Source organism: Guillardia theta (assembly GCF_000315625.1).
Source record: "Guillardia theta CCMP2712 unplaced genomic scaffold GUITHscaffold_25, whole genome shotgun sequence".
NCBI lineage: Eukaryota > Cryptophyceae > Pyrenomonadales > Geminigeraceae > Guillardia > Guillardia theta.
In genome coordinates this window covers 395,553-416,130 of record NW_005434649.1, presented here as the reverse complement: position 1 = coordinate 416,130, position 20,578 = coordinate 395,553, and the positions used below count along the sequence as shown (strand labels likewise).

The 20,578-nt window shown below is 56.4% G+C and overlaps 2 protein-coding genes across 2 annotated transcripts; both read left to right on the top strand.

Moving 5' to 3' along the window:
* Window positions 1-1,242: 1,242 nt before the first annotated feature.
* Window positions 1,243-2,242, top strand: GUITHDRAFT_69445 (translation initiation factor 4F, ribosome/mRNA-bridging subunit; the record flags this gene model as incomplete). The annotated part of the gene is made up of 4 exons (XM_005834540.1): window positions 1,243-1,648; window positions 1,687-1,826; window positions 1,881-2,038; window positions 2,101-2,242. 4 exons carry the CDS (start codon window positions 1,243-1,245, stop codon window positions 2,240-2,242), a joined length of 846 nt encoding a protein of 281 aa, XP_005834597.1.
* A 2,602-nt stretch (window positions 2,243-4,844) lies between these two features.
* On the top strand, window positions 4,845-18,598 carry GUITHDRAFT_106603 (hypothetical protein; the record flags this gene model as incomplete). Its single annotated transcript, XM_005834539.1, has 11 exons — window positions 4,845-5,723; window positions 5,769-5,839; window positions 5,890-6,019; window positions 6,071-6,264; window positions 6,314-6,401; window positions 6,540-6,913; window positions 7,099-11,399; window positions 11,621-14,892; window positions 15,160-17,185; window positions 17,358-18,467; window positions 18,519-18,598. 11 exons carry the CDS (start codon window positions 4,845-4,847, stop codon window positions 18,596-18,598), a joined length of 12,525 nt encoding a protein of 4,174 aa, XP_005834596.1.
* Window positions 18,599-20,578: the final 1,980 nt, after the last annotated feature.

Sequence of the window (20,578 nt, the reverse complement as noted above, 5' to 3'; positions counted from 1 at the left end):
GCGAAATCTGCATCTCAAACAACTGCTACTGATACCACAACGGCAAAGGAAATGAATCAGGTAGTTACTCCACCAACGCTTGCTCCGAAGGAACCACCAATGGGAACTGCGAATTCCGAGAAGTCGAAGCAGCAAGATGAAAGCAAGGACTCGACCCCTGTTTCTAGCGAGCAAGTGAATACAACAGGCATCCTTTCAGGCTCTACTGGAACGACCGCAGGCACAGCCGGTGCTTACGTCCCTCCACATCTGAGAGGCAAGGCTAGCGACAACAATAATGCCGCTCCTAGGCCTGTGGCAGGACCTTCCAAAGTTGAGGATGCCAAGAAATTGAATGGAGTTGAGAACAGTGAAGAGAAAATTCCATCGAACATGGCTGTCGAAAAGCGAGTAGAATCCGATGCAACGGCAACCTCGGTAGACTCAAAGAAAAAAGAGGGAAGTCATGAGGACTCGAAGAATGCTGATGAATCCAACGCTGTAGTTGACGAAGCGGTCAAGCAGCAGGTAGAAGAACCTTCCAAGTCAGTGATGCAGACAGATGTACCTGAGTCCATGCCTGAAGGATCGTCAGTAAGGTCGCAGCAAACCCCGGTGGCCCCCAGCCAAGCTCAACCAGCAGCGTCGCAGAGCGACAAGACCGTCGCCGACGTGACAAATGACAAAGCTGAGGCTAAAAAAGAACCTAGTGAAGAGCAGAGTGTCACAAAGAAGGAAGGAAATACAGCAACCAAGGACGACGATAAGGAGAAGGAGACGGAGCCTGAGGTACCCAAGATGAAGAAAGAACGTCCAGCTCTTGCTCCTGGAGAGAGGCTGCAGTATACTCTGGAGTTTATGCTCAAGTTCAAGGACATCGTCAAGAAGAGTGAGATCACGGAGAAGGTGCTCAAGTCGGTCAGCGAGAACGATCATCTCCGCGATGCCTCAGGCACAGATGCACGCAACCCTGCAAGCAATCGACCTTCATCTGGGCTGCTTCCAGCGCCCAACCCCAACGTTGGAATGCCTATGATGGGCTCGGCGTCAGTGATGCAGCGTGGCGTACCACCGCCGGGTATGCGAGATCCGCGAGGCATGCCACGTGACAACAGGATGCCGTCTACAGCTCGTAGTGCGCAGAGGGTTGGAGGAAGAGGGCAACCTATGCCAATGAATCTGCCGCCAGTGAGGCCTCTCGAAAAGAGCGACAATGCATTTGACTTGAGCAAGAACAAAGCAAGGACTCACTATGAAGCGACGATGAAGTTTGCGCGGTCGATCTTGAACAAGCTGACTTTGACGAACTTCAAGAAGTTGGCTGCAGACCTTGTGAACATTGATTTCAGAGATCCTGAAGAGTTGAAAGGTCTCGTCGGAATCATTTTTGACAAAGCGCTGGAAGAAGGACACTTCTGCCAGATGTACGCGGGGTTTTGCAACGAGATCAAGGATAAGCTTCCAGAGTTCTCCGAGGAGGAGGCCGACCCTCTTCCCGGAGAAGAAGTGAAGAAGAAGAAAGTGTCGTTCAAGAGGTGTCTGTTGAACAAGTGTCAGGAGGAGTTCGAACGAGCCGATCGATACGACGAGCTTACAGACGCTGAGAACACTGGCCTTTCGGAAGAGGAGAAGGCGAACAAGACACGAAGAGTGCGCATCCGCATGTTGGGTAAGAAGGCGGCATGATGTAGGCGAGTTTGGACTAAGCGAGGGTGACAGGGAATATCAAGTTCATTGGGGAGCTGTTTGCTCAGAAGATCTTGAATGAGAAGATCATGCACGAGTGCGTGAAGCGCTTGCTAGGGAGCAAAGACGAGGACACCATCGAATGTCTTTGCAAGCTTATGGTAAGCATGGCAGCGTCGGAGGATGAGGGAAGGTGACTGAGAGGTGATGTGCAGTTTACGATTGGCAAGCTGCTTGACCGCGAGGAGGCACGACACTACATGGATTATTATTTCGATCAGATGAAGCAGATGGCGAATGAGATGGGGAAACGGCCGGGTGGAAACAGGTTGAAGTTTATGTTGATAGACACTCTGGAGCTACGCAAGAACGAGTGAGTGACCTTGGAAGCTTGGTTGAGGGCTGTGCTGTATGCTGATGAATGCGCTTGTGCAGCTGGAAGCCAAGGAGGGAGACAACTGGGCCGAAGACGATCGGAGAGATTCGTGAGGAAGCTGTGAAAGAGGGCTTGGTGACATCCATCATGCCTCCGGGGGGTCCGATGCGGGATGCAAGAGCTGGTACTTGCTTGAGTTGACTGTGCTGCTTGGTGTCTCTGACAAGAGGTGATGAAGGACCACGAGGAATCTTGCCGGATAGGGTGATGGATCCACGCGAACGGGCGAGAAATATGCCTCAACAGGCGTTCGACAATCGGGGGATGGGGCTGTTCCAGGACAAGCGGATGTCTGGTGGGGGATCAGGCATCCTCCCATCGGACGAGAGGGGGTCGCGTACAGCAGGAATGATGTACTCGTCCGGCCGTGGGGAGATGCCTCCAGTGGGGTATGGCTCGCGGATGGGGATGGGCAACCCAGGAGCAGACTATCGTGCGGATAGGATGGGGGCGGGAGGGCCTGGTCCGAGGGACTCAGGTGGTATGCCTGGAAGCAAGGGGCTTCTGGTCAATCCTGGTCAGCGGGACTCCCCGTCGAATCAAGCAACTTCTCAGTCGGCAGCTGTACCGCAATCCTCGTCGCCTCGGTCCGCCGCTCCTGCACCTGCTCCTGCTCCTGCTCCTGCGCCCAAGCTGTCAGCGGATCAGATCTCCAAGAGGATAGCGAATACCTTGGAAGAGTATGTAGAGATGAATGACCTGAAGGAGGTAAGGAGCAGCACGCCGAGCGTGGGTTTCTTGCCTGCGGAGGTGCTGAACCGTCGGCAGGTGATGGCTACCTTGGACGAGCTGCCCAACAAGGACCAGCATCACGATATTGTCGTGAAGTCGCTTGAGATGGCATTCGACGCTACGAAGCACACAGAATGCCTGGTGAGTTTGACTGGGAGTTGTAGGGGTGTGGTGTGAAGGTGTCGGGCAGGTCAAGTTACTGGATGAGCTGTATGAGAACAAGGTTTTGAGTACGAAGCATATGGAGAAAGGATTCGAAGATGTGCTGGAGTTTTTCGAAGACATGACGATCGATTTTCCTTCTGCTCCGAAAGTGATGGGTAGCTTTATTGTTTCGGGCCTGGCGGAAGGGTGAGCTTCAAGGTGATGATGGAGATGTACGTAGTAACGATGTGAGCAGGTATGTGTCGTGGGATTTTCTCAAGTCGACTTCGGATCGTTTCATGAAGGGTAGCAACTATCAGCCGAAGTTCCTCGGATCGGTGCTGAAGAGTCTGATGGAAACGCTGGGGGCTGAGGAGGGGAGAAAGATCTGGCAGGAGTCAGGGAAGGCGCTCAGCGACTTTGGCGTGACGGATCAGGCGGCGTTTGTGAATGGAAATCAGCTGGCTGACTTGTTCCCACTGCAACGGATCGAGAAGAGCGTGATAGCGATGCTGGAGGCGGACAAGTCGGACCAAGAGATCATCGAGGAGGTAGAGTCGATGATTGAGACAGTTGACCGGGAAGTCAGCCGGTGTGTGGTCAAGTGCTGTCTAGGAAAGATCTGTCAGGAGCTGGGGGGACGAGAAGCGCTGAAGCAAGTGACAAGCGACAACCTCATCGAGCCTAACGAGAAGGCTTGTTTCAGCAAGAGGCAGGAGCTTCTGCGAAGGTGGCTGGGGAAAGATTGCGATCAGTCGTACGCGTTGTTTGAGCTGCAGGACTGCGTGAGAGGGTTGGAGTATCCGCCAGGTGAGGGAGGAGGAAGAGGCATGACGGGAGGGACCATGACGAGGTGAGGGCAGGCTTCTTCTCGCGATGTCTCGCTACTCTCTACGACCTGGAGGTCATCCACGAGAAGGCCATCGAGGACTGGCTGCAGCCTCCTGACAACCGCGACCCGTTCCTGACGGCTGCTCGGAAGCGCTTCGACGTGCGAGACAACATCGAGGCGAAGAAGCAGGTAGGAGGGCGAGGAAGAGGACTGAGGAGGGGATGAGGGAGAGAGGGCTGACTGTGTGGCAGGCGCAGAAGTTTGTGGAATGGTTGCGGAAGGACGAGAATGCATGATGATGTCAGGGCAGGTTGTGGTAGGCACTAGTTTATTCTTTGGGTGAAACGATAAATCTCCTCTCAATCCAACGTGACGTGTCTCTCGCTCGGCTCGCATTCGACTCTCAAGCTTCATTTCACTGCAGCACTCAGTTGTTCATATTGAGATATTGCTGCCCTCCATCATTTTTCTTCCCACTCAGGAGGGGGGGTGGGAGAGAGGGAATAAACTAGTCGCATGCGGTGACGGTGGCCGATGATGACTGACTGACTGAGTCAGTGACTTGGAAGTTTGAACAGCTGACTGTGAGCATGGCACTGAGTGACGGTTCTACACTGTAACACTGTCATTGTACTTGTTCTAATGATTGAATGTTTCCACTTGGGGCCTGGACGGCGATAGCATGCCGCGTGCGTCGTCAGCAGGCAAACTCACCGGCGCACTGGGCCGGGCCGGGCCCGGCCGCGATTGACAAACCGTTACAGAAACCAACGGCTAGCAAACGAAGGTCCTGGACCCCTACCTTTCATACCGTACCCCTGTTTATTCTTGTAGTCCCGAAAGACCTTCTTCACACCTCAACTTTTATATGTGGAATATTGGAGTAAATGAACCTAGTACTCCATCCCAAACCCAATAAGGACCCACCACCCAATAATGAAAGGACCCCTCCGGCCCTCAACCCCCTCTTGCGCCGCCTTTGACTGCTGCTTGCTGTATGGCGGTTGGAGCGCCAAATCAGAGCAGCAGGTGAAGATGGAGGGAGAGGAGGAGGAGGAGTATCCTTCGATCCAGGGGAACGTAAGAGAGACTCTGAATACGAAGCTCTACCTCACGGCGAAGAACTCCTCCGCTCTCAGGGTCACCCAAAAGAAATCCACTAGTCTCCTACGACCACTGGGCAGCGCCAGCCCAAACGGTAACGTGAAGGGAGCGGGAGGACATAGCGTGGGAGGAAACGGGCACACGCACAGAAGCCCTACATTTCGTGTAGATTCTCTTCTGCCACAGGAGCTTAAGATCGCTCGTCATGATAACAGGAACGGAAAGAGCATCGGGGAGAACGGGAGTGATGCAGATGACGCCATGTCGTCTCGCGAATCTCACAAGGAGAACGGCAAGGCAGAGAATGGTATCGATATGCCAGGAAAGAATGTATCGTTTGACTTCCAGGCGCTGGACAATGCGGACTCGAAGTCCATGCTGGAACGAGCGGAAAAGTTCAGCAAATCCGCAGCTTCAGAGATAGAAAGCACCACAGACTCGGACACGAAGCTGAAGCCCAAGAAGGCGCTGACTCAAGACGAGGCACGGGACTTGTTGAGGCTCATGAAACGTCTTTCAAGGAACCCTGAGAGCCAGGAGTTCGTGTACTTGCGGCCTTACCTTCCCGACGAGAACATGCCGCCTGCTGAACGATTCACCCCCTTGAATCCTTACCACCTAGAAGTTGTACAGCACTCAGAGATCGATCCCAGCAACTACTTCACCATGAGCGCTCATGGGGTGACCCAGTTCCTCCACGGCAAGCCATCCTTCACCGAGCTGAGCAGATGGCGCAAGGAGTACCAGATATTCATGGCTATCAGGAAGATCAACGTGTTCCGCAAGTACAGAGTCTGGAAATCATACAAGGTACCCCGCCGTATGGCGATTCCGACTTGATGACGTCACGAGCAGGTGTGGAAAGACGTCGTTCACTACGGCAAGATGCACATTCATCAAGGGCTCTTGACCAAGAACCTCTTCTGGTAGAGAGAGCTTCCTCTGGTGAATTTGCTGACTGTCTGCTGTTTCAAAGGATGGACGACAAGTTCCGAAATGCTATTCTTGAGATCCGCCTGAATTGTGAAGAGCTCAAGACAAGCGACTTGCACAGCTTCCAGCCTAGTCACTTGTATAGGTTGGACGAGTTCTACAGTGATCAGCAGGTGCGTCGGATTTCCCCTGGCTTGCTCGTTCCTCACGATTCTTTCCCGCAGAGCCAGCGAGAAACTTTCTTGAAACAACTTCTGGTGTTCTGGGACACAAACGTCTCCTGCGCGGCGAAAGCTTGCACTTCTACTCTTGACGCCCTCGAGGCCAAGCTCCTTGGCTCAGCTCAGACCGTAGGTCCCCAGCAAGGCGCGATTCAGAAGGTGACTGGCATCCAAAAGGACGACAGCCAGAACTACAGGTACCTACCGGTGCGAAGAGACTCGAGAGGTTGAACTTCCTGTCTTCAGATACACCATCAAGGCGTCCAAGCGAGTGGAGCATCAGAGATTGTACCACCTCCTCCGTTTGTGCGATTATGTCATCTTCAATTCCTTGGTATGCCTCCTCCTCCTCCTCCACCTCCTCCTCGTTATCCCTCTCCTCCTCCTTTTCCTCCTCCTCGTTATCCCTCTCCTCCTCCTCCCCCTCCTCCTTTCTCTTCAACATTATTGCCGTTTGATTGCTTTGCTGCAGTACAGTATCGTGATTGGCACTCTCGACTTTCTCCTCGAGAAATTCGCGCCTACGGCGACCATGGCGATCAGCTTCTCGGACGGGAAGAACGACGGGTTTGACAGGCCCATAGACGCGTCGAGTGCACGGCAGGGATCGGATGGGTTCTCCTTCGAGAGAGCTCGTTCAGGCTCCTTCTTGAACCGATCGATGGAGGAGGACGAGGAGACCCAGCTGCAGTCGATCTTCGTGACCGAAGTCATCATGGAAAAGGACAAGCTCTTCTTCGTGCCCTCTGTGGAGGACTTCGAGGATCAGATCGATGCGATCATTGACGACTATGTCGCCACCGTCTCGTCGAAAGTGCGACTGCTCGGTCATGAAGAGCTTATAGAGTGAGTTTTCTCCCCCCACTGCCTTGTGGTTCCCACTATCCCCCTCCGTTCTCTCCTCCCTTCCCCATCATTTTACTGCCCTTCCTTCTCTCCTCCTGCCTTTCACTCCTTCCTAACTCCCTAACTTCGCCTCCTTCCTCCCCTCCCTCCTTCCGCAGCCGCTTGTTCTCATACGTGTTTGGCAGGTATACGTCCTTGTACGACCCGGACTCAGACATCAGCGACTCGGCTACCGTTGCCGACATCATCCTCAACGACGAGGGCTTCCAGAAGCGCGTGCAGCAGCTACGCAAGACCATCACTTCCTCCTTCGAGAAGGCCGAGAAGTGCCGGCTGTCGCTGGAGCCCTTCCGCGAGATGGCGATGAGGAATCTGGAGGTCGACTCTGACGAGCTCAAGGACAAGTACGAGAGCGGGGAGATCGCTCTCAACGGCTTCAAGACCCAGCTAGTCCTCTACAAGGGGCAGATCGATGACGTGAAGAAGCTCAGTGACTGGGAGGACTTTGGGATCCTCCGGGTGGACACCAGAAAGCTCAAGGACGCGCTGGCGCCTGCGCCTGCGGAAGCTCTTGGCAAGGTCGAGTCGCTGCTGCCTGAGCTGGCGCTTGAAAAGCAGAAGGTGATCATGGAGAGGGTCGGGGGGGCCAACGCAAAACTGTCCAAGAAGCCGGCGACCGTTGCCGAGTTCGTGTCCCTGCTAGCGTTTGTGGAGACGGAGATGGAGGCGAAGGAGGAGCTGGAGGCTCAGTTTGCGGACCTGCAGAAGCACTACGAGCTGATGGAAGCAGAGCAGGTGTTCATCCCCGACATGATCAAGGCGGAGTATGCCATTCTCGTCCCCGAGTACGCGCAGATGCAGAGCAGCCTGGAGATGGCGGAGAGCACAAGGGAGGAGGACATCGCGCAGTGGAACGCGGTGCTTGACAAGGAGATCAAGGAGTTCGGGGAAAGGATCAAGGATATGAAGATGCAGGCGGAGAACCCGCAGATCCTGGAAGACTCGCCCAACCCGGAGATCATCCTCGAAGTAGCTGACAACCTCCGCGAGCAAGTACGCGAGCTGGAGAACTGGGCCAAGGAGGCGCAAAAGTTCCAGGGAGTGTTCGGGGCCAACCTTGTGCGCTACCCCGAGCTCGACGACTTGGTCTCCGACGTCCAGCTGAAGAAGTCGATGTGGGAGGCGATGGTGGAGGTGTCAACCATCACGGAGCAGTGGAAGGAGAAGCTGCTGGAGGACCTCAATATCAAGGAGCTCGAGAGCATCGTGCAGAAGTGGTTCAAGGCTGCCTCCCGAGCTGAACGCGAGCTGCCGGCCAACCCCGTGGCCCCCAAGCTCAAGAGCCTCGTCCAGGTGTACAAGGACCTGGTCCCCAGCTGCTCCGACCTGAGGAATCCGGCGCTGCAGGCGAGGCACTGGGAGAAGATCGATGCTGTGGTGGGAAGGCACATCGAGCGGGACCCGGAGCAGTGGGAGGAGCCGCTGACGCTGGGCCTCCTCCTCTCTTACGGGGTGATGGAGCACCAGGAGCAGATCCAGAAGATCTCGACGGAGGCGACGCAGGAGGGAGTGCTGGAGTCGATGCTCGGGAAGCTGCAGGAGCAATGGAGGAACGCAGAGTTCACGCTCAACAACTTCAAGGAGTCCAAGGACGTCTTCATCCTCGGCGGGGTGGATGAGATCCAGGCGCTGCTGGACGAGAGCATGGTGACGATCGGGACCATCATGGCGAGCAGGTACGTCGGGGGCATCAGGTCGGAGGTGGAGAAGATGGAGACGAATGTGAGGATGATGCAAGACACCTTGGACGAGTGGCTGGGGGTACAGAAGAACTGGATGTACCTGGAGCCGATCTTCTCAGCTCCTGACATCCAGCGGCAGCTGCCGCTAGAGGCGAAGCAGTTCCTCGACATTGACAAGGGCTTCAAGGGGATCATGAAGAAGACCAACGAGAACCCTAACTGCATGCGAGCTGGGACTCAGCCCGGGCTGGCGGACCACTTCAAGAAGTGGAACGAGGCGCTGGATAAGATCCAGAAGTCGTTGGAGGAGTACCTTGAGTTCAAGAGAATGGCATTCCCGCGCTTCTACTTCCTCTCCAACGACGAGCTGCTCGAGATTCTCGCGCAGACGCGCAACGTGCAGGCGGTGCAGCCGCACATGATGAAGTGCTTCGACGCCATCAAGAAGCTGGACTTCGGCGGGGAGCATGAGAACTCGCCGGTGAGGACCAAGGACGAGACGTCTGTCGACATCTACGGCATGATAAGCTCGGAGGGCGAGTACGTCACGTTGGGAAAGAACCTCAAGGCTCGAGGAGAGGTCGAGCACTGGCTTTCGAGCGTGGAGAAGGCGATGGTGACTCAGCTGAGAATCCTCTGTAAGGAGGCGCTGGATGACTTCGAGGGGAGGGACAGGCACCAGTGGGTCTTCGATCATGCTGGGCAGCTGCTGATTAACGTCAGTCAGATCACCTGGGCCCGGGGAGCGGAGAGTGCGCTGGACGGGGAGCTGGTGCCCGGGGATGCGAAGAAGGGAATCTCGACCTGGTTCGACCAGAACGTCGTGTGGCTGTCGGAGCTCTGCCGGCTAGTCCGTGGGGATCTGACGAAGCTGCAGCGAGGATCCCTGGTTGCCCTGATCACCATCGACGTGCACAACCGGGACATCATCGAGTATCTTATCAACGACGGGACGCAGAGCAAGACCGACTTCAGCTGGCAGATGAGGATCCGGTACTACTGGAACCCGAGCATCGGCACCTTCGGGGACCTGGAGATCTTCCAGGTTACCGCTCGCTTCCTCTGCGCGTACGAGTACCTCGGCGCCTCCTTCCGCCTCGTCATCACGCCCCTCTCCGACCGCTGCTACATGACCCTTACAGGAGCTCTAGAGCTGAAGCTCGGGGGCGCTCCCGCCGGGCCGGCAGGGACGGGGAAGACGGAGACTACTAAGGACCTTGCCAAGGCGCTGAGCAGGCAATGCGTCGTGTTCAACTGCGGTGACAACCTGGACTACAAGTTCATGGGCAAGTTCTTCAAGGGGCTGGCGCAGTGCGGTGCCTGGGCTTGCTTCGACGAGTTCAACAGGATCAACGTAGAGGTTCTGTCGGTGGTCGCCCAGCAGATCATCACGATCCAGATCGCGCTTAGGCAGCAGGTGACGGAGTTCGAGTTCGAGGGCCTGACGATCAAGCTCGTCGACACCTTCGGCGTGTTCATTACGATGAATCCGGGGTACGCGGGGAGAACGGAGCTGCCGGACAACCTCAAGGCTCTCTTCAGGCCCATGTCTATGATGGTACCCGACTACAGTCTCATCGCTGAGATCTCTCTCTTCGCCGAAGGCTTCGAGACCTCTCGGCCCCTCAGTAAGAAGATGACCAAGTTGTACAAGCTCGCGTCCGAGCAGGTCTCCTCCCAGCCTCACTACGACTTTGGCATGAGGGCGGTGAAAAGTGTGCTGGTGATGGCTGGGGCAGGGAAGCGAGCCAACCCCGACCTGCCGGAGAACATCACTCTCATTCGCGCCATGTGCGACTCCAACATCCCCAAGTTCCTCAAAGATGACGTCATCCTCTTCAATGCTATCGTGGAGGACTTGTTCCCCGGGGTTGAGGTGCCGAAGCAAGACACTGGGGACCTGTACGCGAGGATCGTACAGTGTCTGAACATGCAGAGCTTCGTGGTCAACGAGGACGTGATGACCAAGGCGATCCAGCTGTACGAGGTGCTGGGGATCCGCTTCGGGGTGATGGTGGTCGGGCCGACGGGGGGAGGGAAGACGACGCTCTCCCGTGCACTAGCTGAGGCAATGACGCAGCTGAGAAACGCGGGGCACGCAGACTCTGCGTTCCAGGTGACGCACACATTCTGCTTCAACCCCAAGAGCATCTCGATGGGAGAGCTGTACGGCAACTACAACCTGCTGACCAACGAGTGGACGGACGGGCTCGGGTCGACGATCATCAGAACAGCCAACAGCGACACCAGCGACGACAAGAAGTTCATCGTGTTCGATGGCCCCATCGACGCCATCTGGATCGAGAACATGAACACGGTGCTCGATGACAACCGGACGCTCTGCCTGCCCAACGGAGAGAGGATCAAGCTCAACGGCAACACTCTCAGGATGCTCTTCGAGGTGGAGGACTGTGCCGTTGCCTCTCCTGCTACCGTCAGTCGTCTCGGAGTCGTGTGGGTCCCTCCGGAGGGCCTCGGGTGTCTGGCATTCATCCGCATGTGGGTGGAGGTGTACCTTCCTCCCAAACTCCCAAAGGAGCACAAGACGCTGATCGCAGGCATGCTTGAGGAACATGTGCCAGCAGCTATCTTGACGGTCAGAAGGGACTGTCGGGAAGGAGGCATATCGTCCGTGGACAACAACTTGGCGACAAGTCTCTGCAGGATGTTTCAGACTCTCTTCATCCCCTCCCGCAAGTTCATTGACTCGCCCAATGGTGAAGACCTGGACTTTGAGATGCCAGGTGAGAGAAGGAGATGTCATTCTGTCAATTCTTTGTTCTTCATGGCAAATACTACTTTCTCTCCCACTCTTCCTGATTTGTTGTTTGCTTCTTTACCCCCTTGATGCCTCTTCTTAGTATCCTGCTCCTGCTCCTGCTCCTGCTCCTGCTCCTGCTCCTGCTCCTGCTCCTGCTCCTGCTCCAGCTCCTGCTCCTCTTTTCTTACTCTCGCACTCCCACAGGCTTAGCGGATCTGCTCAAGAGGTGGTTCCTCTTCTCCCTCGTCTGGTCCATCGGGGGCAATCTAGACTCTGAGAGCAAGGAGATCTTCTCCGAGTGGGTCAGAGACTCTCTCTCCTCCATAGCTCGCTTCCCCAACTCCGGCAACGTCTACGACTACTGTGTCGACCCCGAGACGAAGGAGTTCCGGCCCTGGGAAGAGGTCGCTCCAAAGTTCGTTTACCAGAAGGACAAGCCTTACTCCGACATCCTGGTGCCCACCAAGGACACAGTCAGGTACTCCTACATGCTCGAAGCGTTCATCTCCGTCGGCAGAGGCTCGCTCTTCGTGGGAGAGTCCGGAACCGGCAAGTCAGTCATAGTCGTCGACGCCCTCTACTCCCTTGCGGTGCCTGGGAAGTTCCTTGGGAGGGAGATGGAGGGAAACCTTATCCCCTTCACCATCAACTTCTCGGCCCAGACCTCCAGCCCCCGCACCCAGGAGATGCTCGAGCTGCGCTTCGAGAAGAAGAGGAAGGGAGTCGTGGGGGCGCCAGTCAACAAGAAGCTCATCTGCTTCGTCGATGACGTCAACATGCCGGCTAGGGAGGAGTACGGGGCCCAGCCTCCCGTCGAGCTGCTGAGACAGGTCACGGACACTCTTGAGTACTACCGCCCCCTTGGGGGCCTCTACGACAGGAAGAAGTTCAACTGGAACGACATCGTGGACATGGTGCTGGTCGCGGCCTGCGGCCCACCTGGAGGAGGGCGGAACGTGGTGACCAACAGGTTCTTCCGGCACTTTTCCATGCTCTCGATCTCTCCCCCCTCCCGCTCAGTCCTCTTCGTCATCTTCTTCTCCATCCTCGACGGCCACCTGGCCATGTTTCCCGCCGACGTCAAGGCGCTCGCCAAGACGACGGTGGACGCCAGCATCGACATCTACGAGCGAATCTCGTCTGAGATGCTCCCGACCCCCGCCAAGAGCCACTACACCTTCAACCTACGTGACCTCTCCAAAGTCTTCCAGGGCATCCTCTCCCTCAAGGTCCAGCACTGCCCGGACTCGCGCACCTTCCTCCGCCTCTGGTGCCATGAGAACCAGCGGGTCTTCCAGGACCGTCTCATCGACCACCAGGACAAGAACGTGTTCCAGCGCTGGCTGCACGAGATGCTCAAGAAGAAGTTCAGCGTCGACTGGGACTACACGGAGACCTTCGAGAAAGCTCCCATCCTCTTCGGCGACTTCCTTAAAATGGGAGTTGCCCCTGAGGACCGGCACTACGAGCCTATCCAGGACCCCAAGAAGCTGGACAAGCTGATGGAGGCGTACCTAGAGGAGTACAACCTGTCTACTCCGAAGACGATGAACCTGGTCTTCTTCATGGACGCCATTGAGCACATCTCCCGCCTCGCTCGTATCCTCCGCTCCCCTCGGGGGAACGCGATGCTGGTGGGGCTGGGAGGGTCGGGAAAGCAGAGCCTGACGAGGCTGGCAGCCTTCATGTCGGACTACAAGTGCATCTCGATCGAGCTGACGAGGGGTTACGGCAACAACGAGTTTAGAGAGGACCTGAAGAAGCTCTTCATCGTGGCGGGGGTAGAGAGAAATCAGGTGGTCTTCCTCTTTACAGACTCTCAGATCGTCAACGAGGGCTTCGTCGAGGACATCAACTCAATCCTCAACGCCGGCGACGTGCCGAACTTGTTCCCTCCTGACGAGAAGGATAGAATCATCAACGACGTCCGCGAGTACGCGGCTGCCCTTGGGAGGCCGCTGTCTAAGGACTCTGTCTACCAGACCTTCATTTCCTCCGTGCAGGCAAACCTTCACTGTGTGCTGTGCATGAGCCCGGTGGGCGAGGCCTTCCGTACCAGGTGCCGGATGTTTCCCTCGCTCATCAACTGCACCACCATCGACTGGTACCTCCCATGGCCCCAGGAGGCGCTGCTGGACGTGGCCAAGCGCTTCCTGCTGGGGCTGGAGAACGTGGACCTGGAGGTCAAGACGTCCCTCTGTACCATGTGCACAGTGATCCACCAGTCCGTGGAAGCCTCGTCGGACCGGTTCTGGGAGGAGCTGAGAAGGAAGTTCTACATCTCCCCCAAGAGCTACCTCGACCTGATCGAGATGTACCTGAAGCTGCTGGGGGAGAAGCGGTCGGAGCTGAGCGAGAAGCGGGACCGGTTCAAGAACGGGCTCGACAAGATGGTCGAGGTGGGGCTCGTGATCGAGCAGTCGAAGAAAGACCTTGCTGAGCTCGCTCCTATCCTCGTGGAGAAGTCCAAGGCGACGGAGGAGCTCCTGGCTGTGGTCACCAAGGACAAGGCCAGCGCTGCTGAGGTGGAGAAGGTGGTGGCAGCAGAGACGCTCGAGGTGGAGGCGCAGGCCACAGAGGTCAAGATGGTGCAGGAAGACGCGCAGAAGGACTTGGACGAGGCTCTTCCTGCTCTAGACGCTGCCGTGTCGGCGCTGAACTCGCTGACTAAGGGAGACATCACCGAGGTGAAGTCGTTTGCGAAGCCTCCGGCCCTCGTGCAGACGACAATGGAGGCTGTTTGCGCTCTGCTGGGGATGAAGACGGACTGGGATACAGCTAAGAGAGTACTGGGGCAGTCAGACTTCATGGATCTCCTCCTCAACTACGACAAGGACAACATGGATCCCAAGCGCGTCAAGGTGCTCACCAAGTACACGGCCATGCCTGACTTCACCCCCGAGACCGTCGGCAAGGTCTCCAAGGCAGCCAAGGGCCTCTGCATGTGGTGCCGGGCCATGGAAGTCTACAACCGCGTCGCCAAGGAGGTCGAGCCCAAGAAAGCGAAGCTCGCAGCAGCGAATGCGACGCTTGCCAAGGCGATGTCAGCGCTGAAGGAGAAGCAAGACGCGCTGAAGCAGGTGCAAGACAAGGTCATGTCCCTCGAGGAACAGCTCGACCAGGCCATGGTGGACAAGAAGAGCCTGGCAGATCAGGCGGCTCTGTGCGAGGCGAGGCTGGGGCGAGCTGGGAAGCTGACAGACGCTCTGGGGTCAGAGCAGGTGTCATGGACGGAGCAGGTGGGAGTGCTGAACACGCAGCTGAAGCTGCTGGTGGGGGACGTGTTCCTAGGCGCCGCCTGCGTGGCCTACTACGGGCCCCTGACAGGAGGGTATAGGAAGGAGATTGTAGCGCAGTGGATGGAGGCATGCAAATCCGGGGGTATCCCCATATCACCTTCCTTCAGCCTTGTCAACACGCTCTCTAAGGCGGTTGAAGTCAGAGAGTGGAACATCAACGGTCTGCCCACTGATGAGGTGAAGTGAAGTGAAGCTCTTGTAGCCCGTGTTTCTACCCTCTATGAGAGGATTCCTGGATGTGTCTGTGCTTTCCCACTGTACCTTGTCTCGATTACCTTGTGCAAGTTTTGAACTGTTATCCTTTCCCCATGCAATCTAGCTATTTCCTTCTTTCCCCTGATCTCCTCTTCCCTCCTATCATTTGTTGCTGAACTCTCCTTCCCTGCCATTCCCTTCCCTGCCCTGTCCTGTCCTCCCTCCTCTCTTCTCACTCCACTGTTGCAGGTATCGATCGACAACGGAGTTCTGGTCAAAATCGGTCAGCGCTGGCCGCTCATGATCGACCCGCAGATGCAGGCGAACAGGTGGATCAAGAACATGGAGGAGAGGAACGGCCTGCGGCTCATCAAGCTCACCGACCCCAACTTCCTCCGCACGTTGGAGAGCAGCATAAGAGTTGGGAACCCAGTCATGCTGGAGGACCTTGGAGAGGAGCTCGACCCAGCTCTGGAGCCGATCCTGCTGAAGCAGCTCTTCAGGCAGGGGAGCAGAATCTTGATCCGAGTAGGCGAGCAGGACGTCGACTACGATCCAGCCTTCAAGTTCTATATGACAACCAAGATGTCAAACCCTCACTACCTCCCCGACGTCTGCATCAAGGCCACCTTGATCAACTTCGTGATCACGCTGGATGGACTGGAGGATCAGCTGCTGGGGGACGTGGTGAGAAAGGAGAGGCCCGACCTCGAGGCCATGAAGGACAAGCTCGTTGTGAGCATGGCGTCAGACAAGAAGCAGCTGAGCGACCTGCAGGACAAGGTGCTGAAGCTGCTCAAGGAGAGCGAGGGGATGATCCTCGACAACGAGCCGCTTATCAACACGCTGCAGCAGTCGAAGTTCACCACCTCCATGATCGTCAAGAGGGTGGCGGACGCAACCGAGACCGACGAGCAGATCTCGACGGCAAGGGAGGGATACAGGAGCGTCGCTACCCGAGGGTCCCTGATTTACTTCGTCGTAGCCGACCTGGCGGAGATCGACCCGATGTATCAGTATTCCCTCGAGTACTTCAAGAGGCTGTACAACTACTGCATCGAGGTCAGCCAGAAGAACGACAACCTGGAAAAGAGGCTAGAGATCCTGATAGCCTTCATCACTGACTTCATGTACAAGAACGTCTGCAGAGGGCTCTTTGAGAAGCACAAGCTCATCTTCTCCTTCCTCATCTGCACTTCCATCCAGCGGAACCTCGGCCACATCAGCTCTGGCGAGTGGAACTTCATCCTGCGAGGAGCCCCGCCAGCCGAGGCCAAGGTCAAGAACCCTGATCCTACCTTCGTCTCCTCCCCGCAGTGGGAGGCGATCCTCGGGCTCGAGGCGCAGATGCCGCACCTGTTCGAGGGGTTCGTGGGCAGCGTGACGGATTCCGTGAAGCAGTGGAAACAGTGGGCCGGGACTGCGATGCCGCAGGACGCGCCTTTGCCGGAGCCATGGCAGGGCAAGCTCAATAGCTTCCAGAAGATGATTGTCCTCAAGATCTTCAGGGAGGAGAAGCTTGTCTTCGCCACCTCCAAGTACGTCGAGGAGAAGATGGGTCGCTCCTTTACAGAGTCTCCTCCCATCATGCTCGCCGAGATCTTCCCCGACACTGACTACCGCACCCCCGTCATCTTCGTCCTCTCCGTCGGCAGCGACCCCACCGGTGCCCTGATCAAGTTCGCCGAGGAGAAGAACTACCTCAACCGCCTGCAGAGCATCTCGCTGGGACAGGGCCAGGGCCCCGTGGCGGAGAAGGTGATCGCGCAGTCAACCAAGAAGGGCGACTGGGTGTGCCTGATGAACTGCCACCTTGCAACGTCATGGATGGGAGCGCTGGAGAAGATCGTCGAGGACTTTGCGCATGGCGTCGGCGACGAGAACTTTCGGCTCTGGCTGACTTCCATGCCCTCCAAGTCCTTCCCCGTCTCCGTCCTCCAGAATGGGATCAAGCTCACCAACGAGCCTCCCAAGGGCCTGCGCGCGAACCTTATTGGCACGTTCACGATGCTGGCGGAGGAGTGGGAGGTATGCGGCGACGAGAGGGGAGGGAGGGACGCGAGGTACTGGAAGAAGCTGCTGGTCGGTCTCTCCTTCTTCCATGCTGTGGTGCAGGAGCGGAGGAAATACGGTGCCTTGGGATGGAATATCCGCTACGAGTTCAACACCTCCGACATCCTCTGCGCCAAGGACGTTCTTAAGATGTTCACCAGGAACTTCGAGGAGATGCCGTGGGAGGCGCTGACGTACGTTACTGGCCACGTCAACTACGGAGGTGAAAGATTTCTCCTGCTCCTGCTCCTGCTCCTGCTCCTGCTCCTGATGCTCTCCACTTCTCCTCCACATTCGCTTCCTCAATTTCTGTACAACGCACCTCTCGTCTAACTCCCCCCATCCCCCCACGTTTGCTCATCGCCCTTGTCCTTCTTTCACCTGCCCTCTTGCAGGTCGAGTCACGGACGACATCGACCGGAGATGCCTCATGTGCATTCTGGCGAGGTACTACACCAAGAACGTTGTTGACGACGACGAGTACAAGTTCTCTGAGAGCGGAACCTATTTCTCCCCCAAGGTCGGGTCGCACGACGCTCTTATGGACTACCTGCGATCCCTTCCCATGATCGACAACCCCGAAGTCTTCGGCATGCACGCCAACGCCAACATCACCTTCCAGCTGCAAGAGACAAGATCCATCTTCGACACTGTCCTCAGTATCCAGCCCAGAGTGTCAGGCGGTCACGGGGAGGGCAAGAGCCCGGAAGAAATGGTCGATGAGATGTGCAGCTCGACCCTCTCCTCCCTTCCTCCCGACTTCCCTCATGACAGCCCGGGGTTCAGCGCGCAGGATCATGCTGCTGGTCTCTTCACGAAGCTGCCCAACGGGGCCTATCGCTCCCTCGACACTGTCCTCCTCCAGGAGCTCGACAAGTTCAACCGCCTTATCCGCGCCATGCGCATCTCCCTGGCCGACCTCCAAAAGGCCATCAAGGGAATCGTCGTGATGTCGGCAGAGCTGGAGATGATGTTCACCTCGTTTCAGAACAACCAGGTCCCTTCCCTCTGGAGCAAGGTCGCCTACCCCTCCCTTAAGCCCCTTGGCTCCTGGCTCAAAGACTTTCATCGCCGCATCAACTTCTTCAAGTCGTGGCTGGTCAAGGGTCAACCCAACAGCTTTTGGCTGCCAGGCTTCTACTACCCTCAAGGCTTCATGACAGGAGCTCTCCAGACCCATGCACGAAGGTATCAGCTACCCATCGACACTCTCAACTTCGGCTTCACCGTCAAGTCCATGGAGAGCGTGGACGACGTGGCCGACCCTCCGGAGGACGGCATCTACATCGAAGGACTTTTCTTGGAAGCCGCCAGGTGGGACAGGAGGACGAAGAAACTCAAACCATCCAACATGGGGGAGATGATGTCACTAGTTCCTATCATCCACTTCAACCCCGTCCAAGACTACACGCCTCCTGCTGAGGACTACGAATGCCCGCTGTACAAGACCAACGTCAGGGCAGGTGTACTCAACACAACGGGGCAGTCGACCAACTACATCCTCAGTAAGTGCATGCACTTGTTGCCCTGTGCTTCTATCGCTTACTTGTTTCAAGGTATCTCCCTGCCAACGGACGAGCCGCCAGACGTCTGGGTGCTGATGGGAACAGCTATGGTGACGATGACAAACGATTGAAGAGGGCAGGGTTAGATTGTAGTGTATTCAGTTGCTCTTAGAACTTTCGTAGTTGTTGTTTACCTTTTCGTGTTTGTTCTATTATACATAAAGAATGGTATGAAGAGACTACTCATTTACAACCTGTAAGTACGATTACATCTGCTGTATAATCTAATTTACATCTGCCAAAACCGAACCGGTCAGTTCTGAAAGCAACATTTCTTTACGCGACATCTCAACGCAACATGTCTCAACAAAACATATCACAACACAACATCTCAACCATGGTGTTGAAGTACATATACAAGACAAAGGAAAGACGATACTTGTGCTGTGAGGTGGACTTAGCCACTATCAGTGGTACAAGTGACTCCATCAACACGCCCACAGCGTTCGATCTTCGTTGAGCGGGGAGCGCATGAGCACAGCAGCATCAGTGGTGTCTTACTCCACTTCTGCCACATCTCTGGCGCAAAGAGCTCACGGTGCAAAGGATCATCACACGCCTCATGATCATTCACGACAAGCACAACAGGAGGAGCTACAGCAGCAAGTGCAAGCAGGAACATTGGGGGCTGGCCAGCATGCTACCTCGATGATCAGCGGCACTGAATGAAGCGCAGCATCGATCTTCCATGATCTTCATGCGATCGCCGATGCCCGACTTCCTTCATGCCGCGCATCATCCATCTTCCATGATCTTCATCCCTCGGTGTTCCCGCACGTGCCAGGTAGGGTTCAAGTTCCGCCGACAGGCAGTCCGTCTCGGCCCGGAAGTTGGCCGGCGGCCCCCGGGCCGGCGCCGGCGCCGATCCGGGATCGGACCGTGGGGCCCGCGGCGCCGGCCGCAGCGGCTGCACCGTCGGATGGGGTTGCTGGCACGCGACCCGGGTCTCCGACGACCGGCGCACGGCCCGGGCCCGGGCCCGGGCCGCGGGGGGCCGGGGCACGCCCTGGGCCGCGGCGGCGGGGGGCCCGGCGGGGCCCGGGCGGCGCGCACCGGCGCCGCCCTCCTCGGAGGCTCAGGGCCTGCCAGTGCGCCCCGTGGGCCGGCCCGGCCGGGGCAGTGGCGCCCCGCCTCCGAGCGTGAAGTCTTGAAACTTGAAACTTCATGGGCAGAAGTCGTACTGTATGAGCCTACCGTGACGGTACTAGTAGTACCGGGCTCCAAGGGCCGCCACGACTCAGCTGTCAGCCGGCTTCCGATTGTCCTACCGACGGTACGCCGGGTCCGATCACTGACGGTTCAGTCCTCTCTGTCCGAGTAAGTTTCTCAGCCTTCCGAGTCGCGGCGGCGGCCTGCGGCCCAGCGCGACTGCAAACTTCGACACGAGCTGCAGCTGAGCGCTGAGTAGCATATCACTAAGAAATGTCATCACACTCTGACTAGCGTGAGCTGTTGCTGGGCAGCACCGTTCAGCGGTGAATTCAACACTGACACTCAGTGCCGCTAGTGTCAGTGGGTAGAATTCAAGTCAACATTCGCACAAAGAAGAATGACTCAAAGATTACGCATGGCTGATGTTTTCTAGCAGTGCTATGATGCAAAAGCAGAGGAATCACCAAACATCAACGACATTGTGTCACTTTAAATTGCATTTACACTAGTAGTAATACATTGCTATTTGACGTTACAGTACAAAAATGCTCATTAGCGACCTCACGGTCACGGGCCCGGATGTGCTTGATCAGATAGAGGTATGTCTTTGTTTTGGCTGAGCAACCACATTCAAATCATCCATGGCCATATCAAGGGGGTCGTCGTCCATAGAAAAATCCATCATAAATCTATTCAGCCTCTCATCCATACTTTCTGTTCGTGTGTTCGGGGTACGTTGAATAGGTCGATTTTCCGTCCGATCTTGATCCTTCACCAAGAATTCAAGACCCTCGAATTCATCTATCCAGTCCATCGAAAACGCTGTAAGGTTGAAATCCATCATCAAGTTCGCTTTGGTAGTCACGGGCGCAGTACTTGGGCAGAACCCAAAGAACTGC